The 2,434-nt window shown below is 38.3% G+C and overlaps 1 protein-coding gene across 1 annotated transcript; it reads right to left on the bottom strand.

The window, feature by feature from the left end:
• Nucleotides 1–895: 895 nt before the first annotated feature.
• LOC110097953 (NAC domain-containing protein 104) lies at nt 896–2,037 on the bottom strand. The gene is made up of 3 exons (XM_020824627.2): nt 1,721–2,037; nt 1,265–1,542; nt 896–1,187 (listed from the first exon to the last, which is right to left on the bottom strand). Exons 1-3 carry the CDS (start codon nt 1,887–1,889, stop codon nt 1,038–1,040), a joined length of 597 nt encoding a protein of 198 aa, XP_020680286.1. The 5' UTR covers nt 1,890–2,037; the 3' UTR covers nt 896–1,037.
• Nucleotides 2,038–2,434: the final 397 nt, after the last annotated feature.

Here is a 2,434-nt window from a genome sequence, read left to right on the forward strand (position 1 = left end):
TTAGAAATGCTTATAATTGAATTAAGCGACTCAGTGAGATGATTTTAACAAGCCTATGATCAATTAATTATAAATCATTAAGACATTTAAATATTAAAAATAAATTTTAGATCAGGGGAATCAATACGGGCCGTCCGATAGAGTGCTCCAGATTTGCTCTGTCTTTTCTTCATGTTTATGAGACATGTCACTCCAGAAAAACTATAAATAACCCTCCACTCTATACATGAAAGGGACTTGCACAGAGGAGTTTGGAACCTTGGGTAATTTGGTTAGAGATTCATAAATTTTAAGAATCCTAAAGCTCCATGGCCAACAAACAGGCTAATATTCTCAGCTCCAAGCGAACAATATTTTCGTCAAAGTTGGAGACTAGTTAATCTTTACCTAAGTTCTTTTAAGAACAATAAAATATTTGCGGGACATCATTGTCTAAGCTCTATTATAAATAGGAACCCCAATAATTAGTTAGTTTATTGCTTTTATGCTCAATATGATTAGAATCACTTCTATTTCTAGCTAATCTTGTTTGAGACTTCATAAATGGAGAAATTATTCTGTGCGGAGTTCAGACTGGATTAACCGCTCGGGATTGTGAGTGCACACTACGAACACACAATATGTATAAAAAATTGTTATATGATGTGTACAAATATGTACACTTACATATCCAAATAATTTTTTCTATTGAAACTCCGCACTGAATAATTTCTCTCATAAATGTCAATCGTAATGTATGTAAATATATATATATTGCAGACGAATAAAAGCTTGTCCTCATTAACGATAGAGATGACGAAATGCTTGCGTATTTTCCACCAGTTTTCCACTTCTCTTTCGCCTTTAGATAAATGGAGAGAAAAGCTGAAGAGAGAGAGAGATTCTTAAAAAGAGGTCAAAACATGCATTGCATTAATGATAGAAAGGAGAAAAATACATTGATACAACTTATTAAATAAAGTGTAAGGTGTACAAATACAAGGTTAGAACCCAAGGAATCTATCAGCTTCCTCAAACACAAAATTCTAGCTTTCCAACTACTCAGGCAAACTCACTTCATCATAATCATCGAAGGACAAGAAAATCTCATCCAAACAGGAGAGCTCCATCGCCTCATCTTGGCTGCACGGCTGCACACTGTGGCCTGACTCGCACACTCGGCACACCACCCACCTGTAATTAGCATCCTAATCCATCTCCACAAACATCAATAACTCTCATAATTAATTCATGTTTATATATTAACAAATCATGTATCACTTACTCCTGCTTTGGCCTGCCCTTTCTTTCTGGAAAGCTTTCTGCCATTGCTGCGACTGCTCGAGCTTGCTTCACTATCCAGTAAGCAGTATTCATGCATGATCCAATTAGTTTTCATCCCTCCAGAAGCGTCTCCGACGTAGAAAACTAGAGTTTTCTTCATCCCCACATCTTTAACGAACTCATCCACGCCTACTTGCTTCCAGTAGCCGTTAGGTGTTGCTCTGTTCTCTGTTCTGTGACTGAAGAAGTACCAGTACTTGCCTCCCTTCAAAGCCTTGCCTTCAAATATAAACAAATACGTCAATAGGCATCACTCACATGCAAGTCAAATGACAGTTGAAATCATAATTGCTGGTCCCAAATTCAATTGTAAAGCTAATGGCTGTAATGATGGTCTGTATTACTCTGTATTTTTTCTAGCTTTTCTTTAAGCAGATACGTAGATAGATATACTAACAGTGAAGGTCCCAGGGGTCAAAATGGAGAAGATCGAGAGTTGGAATGATGTCGGGGTGGCAGGGGAGCATGGAGGCCTTTCGTCGAAGGAAGTGGCGCACGAGCTCTTCGTCTGAGGGGAAGAAGCGGAACCCTGGCGGGAGATTTCCAGCACCGGCATCTTCTCCCATATTTCCTTTGTGTTTTGGAGCTGAGAGCTATGAGAAGGAGGAGATACAAGCTGCAGTAACTCGGAGTTTTATTCGCTCTGTTCTGAGCTTTGGTGTTGTATATATAGTGTCTGAGAGAGAGAGAGAGAGAGAGAGAGAGAGAGAGAGAGAGAGATGGGAATGGAAGCTTAGTAGAAGAAATGGAGGATATGATCGAAGCAACTAGCAGAGATATATAAAATAAAGAATAGAGAATTGGTACTGTCACTCCCTTTGTTTTCAAGCCACTGTTATAATTAGGGCTGCAAACGAATCGAGTCGAGTCGAGTATGTGTGTTCCTGTTTGAGTTCGTTTATCATTAGCTTGTTCAAGTTTGGTTCGTGTTTGATTCGAGCTTTATTGTTTGTGTTCATATTTGGTTCGCTTAATTTAAGGGTGTTCATGTTTGGTTCATGTTCGGTTCACGTTCGATTCGTTTAATGCTTATCGAGCTTTAAACAAACAAGTATTAACGAGCTATGTTCGTGAACATATTTAACAAACAATCTATTGAACAAACAAACAT

The sequence above is a fragment of the Dendrobium catenatum genome, unplaced genomic scaffold, assembly GCF_001605985.2.
Source record: "Dendrobium catenatum unplaced genomic scaffold, ASM160598v2 fragScaff_scaffold_946, whole genome shotgun sequence".
NCBI lineage: Eukaryota > Viridiplantae > Streptophyta > Magnoliopsida > Asparagales > Orchidaceae > Dendrobium > Dendrobium catenatum.

Coding starts and splice junctions, on each gene's coding strand:
- LOC110097953 (XM_020824627.2), bottom strand. CDS start 1,889: ATGGGAGAAGATGCCGGTGCTGGAAATCTCCCGCCAGGGTTCCGCTTC. Junction 1,543..1,720: donor TGACCCCTGGGACCTTCACT/GTTAGTATATCT, acceptor TTATATTTGAAG/GCAAGGCTTTGAAGGGAGGC. Junction 1,188..1,264: donor AAGGGCAGGCCAAAGCAGGA/GTAAGTGATACA, acceptor GAGATGGATTAG/GATGCTAATTACAGGTGGGT.